The sequence below is a fragment of the Poecilia latipinna genome, unplaced genomic scaffold (assembly GCF_001443285.1).
Source record: "Poecilia latipinna isolate Pla-1442-1.1 unplaced genomic scaffold, P_latipinna-1.0 Scaffold933, whole genome shotgun sequence".
Classification (NCBI taxonomy): Eukaryota; Metazoa; Chordata; class Actinopteri; order Cyprinodontiformes; family Poeciliidae; genus Poecilia; species Poecilia latipinna.
The window spans coordinates 125371-128854 of record NW_015113549.1 but is presented as its reverse complement, the minus strand read 5'-3'; the positions used below and the strand labels follow the sequence as shown (position 1 = coordinate 128854).

At 38.8% G+C, this 3484-nt stretch overlaps 1 protein-coding gene across 5 annotated transcripts in view; it reads left to right on the top strand.

Annotated features, from left to right (window-relative positions):
• Window positions 1–3484, top strand: part of znf423 (zinc finger protein 423) — a 219171-nt gene that overhangs the window by 92546 nt on the left and 123141 nt on the right. For all 5 annotated transcript variants that reach the window (XM_015049205.1, XM_015049204.1, XM_015049203.1 and 2 more), the window contains one exon: window positions 2137–2314. In XM_015049205.1, coding sequence (XP_014904691.1) covers window positions 2137–2314 — 178 coding nt within the window. The remainder of the gene's footprint in view (window positions 1–2136; window positions 2315–3484) is intronic.

Here is a 3484-nt window from a genome sequence, read left to right as displayed (position 1 = left end):
CATTCTTCTTGATTGTGCAGGAACCTCCACTTCTGCTTTTCAAATATGTGTTGTTGTATAACTGTGCATCGGTTTGCAGCCATTTTCATTTGTGAGTGTAAACGTTGAGTTGGGGGGCGTGGCCAGCAGCAGCTTATTTGGATTTAAAGTGACAGGAGACCCTAATGGCCCATAATGGGCAGAACTGAGCAGACTTAAATCTCCTTATCGAAGAATGACTTTGTGTAAAAAATGTGATGAACGTGTTTTATAGAGACCATAGACATATCCTAACCTGTTTAAGGAAGCCTAGCAGGTCACCTTTAATGTTGATTTAGTGACTGGAGTCCAAACACGCCCCATCATCAGCCCTCCACCTCTGTGTTTAGATGTTTGCTTAAGTCCGTGAATTTATTTTAGAGCCTTGTTTTAAGGCTTCATGTTTGTGTTCCTTTAGCCTGATTTTTGAGCTCAGTGCCCCCTGCAGAGTTATATTTGCTCATCCCAGTGCCTTCATTTCTCCCAGCATATTTTAATCAAACAAATCTGTTTTCGTCGCCTCTCTGCACGCTGTGATGCAGCTCCCACTGAAACTTCACTGCAAAAACACAAAATCTTACCAAATATTTTTGATCTGGTTTTAGTTCAACTATCTTAGTCCACTTGAAATTAGACAAAAATAACCTACAATTAACTTTTTAGCAAGATATAGAAGCTTGTTTTAAGTCAGTAAATTCTTAATATTGATGAAAAATATTATCAGTGAAATAATCTGCCATTACAACTAGTACATTTTTTATTAATATTAAGGAATTATTTTCTTAAAACCATAAATCTTGTTGATAAGTTACTTATTAGTTATAGTATTTACTTATATTTGCTCTAGAAACTATTACCTATTATGTTATGTTAAGTGTATTAACTACACTTAACATAAGACAAAGCAACTTTTCTGAAAGATGTAGGAGCTTGATTTGTCAATAATCCCAAATTATTGATATAAAAGTATAAGTAAAATAATCTGCCAATATTATAGTATGTAATATGGCAAAATGTCTTGTTCCGCTGGCAGATTATTTCATAACAAGTAATTTTTTTATCAATATTTTAGGATTATTGACCTAAAAGCTCCTCTATCTTGCTGAAAAGTGACTTCTAAGTATTTTTTTTCTTGTGTAATAAAATATTAGCAGTAGAATTTAGACAAAAATTCTTGGTTAGATTTTGTGTTTTTGCAGTGTTCTCTGCTTCTCTTCTGTCTAATCTGACATTTCCTCCTTCCTCCATCCTGCCACTCCAGCGATTCTCTCTGTTTTTATTTGTTTTCTGGCTTCACTGATGCGACACTCAGATAACGCAGACGCTGCTCTCCTTTACATTTTCCAGGCGAACGTTAAATATCTTCGCTGCGCTGCTGCGGGGCGCACAAAGAGAAACAGAACAATATCAAGCATAATTCAGCCCGCTCTTTTGTTGCATCCAATCCATTCTGAAGTGTCTATTAAAGGAGCTGTGGCCTTTCTGTCGCCTCCGTGCACGACTACGCCGGAGGGGGGGAGAGAGAGAAAGAGGAAAAAAAGAGCAGTGCATAATCTGGTATGTCTGACAGATAAAGGGAGCGAGTATCGCCATCTTTCCACTCTGTTCTGCTCATCTCCTAATCGTTTTTCTGACGTTTCAATCTGCCAAGGCCCTAATGAAAATATGATGAGGCGGATCTGCGGTCCTCGGGGATGGAGGGGAGGGATGGAGCGAGGGATGGCTGCAGAGGGAGGATGAAGGGAGAGAAAATACACTCTGTCCTTATTTCCGGGCTCCGGTGGGGATACATAGTTCTTGGAGCTTTCTATTTAGATGTTGCCACTGCAGGAGCGCATCTCTCTCCCTCTTTCTCTTCCTCTCTTTATCTCTGCCATCCTCATTTTTTTATGTATATTTATGTATGAATGTTTGTGTGTGACTAGGATAAATGTGTTTATTTTTTGATTATATCCTCCTATGAACTCCCACAGGCTTCTCCCTTTTGCCATCCAAGAAACATAAGACTTCTCCTTAATCATCCCACTTCGCCCTGCTTTACCCTCACTTTTCCTCTTTTTTTTTATGATCCTGCAGCTGTGAGTTAAACAACGCCTCCCCCTCCCTCCTTTCCTCTAGATGGCGACGATGACCCCGCCGGCCTGTCCTGGGTGCCCTCCTCGCCCTCCAGCAAGGACGTGGCGTCGCCCTCCCAGATGCCCGACGGCTGCTGCGACCTGGGCATGGCCACCGGCGGCGAGGAGGAGGGCGGCGCCGGCCTGCCGTACCCCTGCCAGTTCTGTGACAAATCCTTCAGGTATCTCCTCCGCATCTGGATCCCGCTCATGAATATCTGGGTGCTCATAAATAAGCTGCAGCCGCTTCGCTGTTATTTCCATAATAAAGTGGAACGCTAAGGCAACAGTAAAGGGAATGAGGTGAATACATTTCTCACCAGCGTCTCCGGAGACTCAGTCAAGAGCCATTTTAAGAACAGCTGTCTTACACACACTCCAGAGTCATCATCATTATTATTCCCCGTATTAATCGTTCTGCCGAGCTCACCTCCTTCTGTCATTCTTCAACACTCACGCCCTTGTTCCGCCGCGCAGAAGCAGCTAAACCCCTTCAACTTCTCGCACATTTAATGACATTTAATGGATTTTACTGGGATTTAAGCTGACAGATAAACTCATAATAATTATATATTTTAAATTTATCTACTTAAAAAGCACACAGATAAACTAGGTGTGAATTTGCTTGCAGCCCTGCTTACTTGGATACCCCTAAAGAAAATCTAGTGTAAATAAATGTACAGCTGTAGAAGAGAATCAGGGACACTGAAAAAAAAAACTAATTCAGACTCTAATCTTTTGAAATCAAAAGCAAAAATAAAAAAAGTAAGAATTCTAAAAAAAAAATTACTTTAATCTCAGTAGTCTGATAATTTTTGAAAAGAACAAAAATAATTCTAAACTTAATCTCAGACTTTTTTCTCAGAATTTTCACTTTAGATTTCAGAAGATTTAAGTCAGACTTTTGAGAAACAATCAGAATTTTTACTTTGATCTTAGAACACAGAGCAAATTCAGACTTAATTCTCAGAATTCTGATTTAGGCTGAGAATTCTGAAACTAATTCTAGAATTCTGATGAAAAAAATTATAAATCTGAAGTTAAAGTGACAATTCTGAGATTTATCAGAATTTTTTTCAGTGTCTCTAATCCTCTTCTGTAAACGTTATTAGAGTTTATTGTGAAGTTTACAGCAGATTTGAGTTATGAAACAATTTTCCAAGCTTTAAACATTTAAATAAATCAGCCAAGAGACTTATGGGAACTCTGGAGGAGCTGCAGAGATCCACAGCTCAGGTGAAACGTAGCTATTAGAAATATTTGCAAGGAATTTTCCTCATTATATCCCTTCCAAAAACAAAAAAAAAAAAAAAAAAAAAAAAAAAAACTTAGGTTTAAAAAACTTAAAAAAC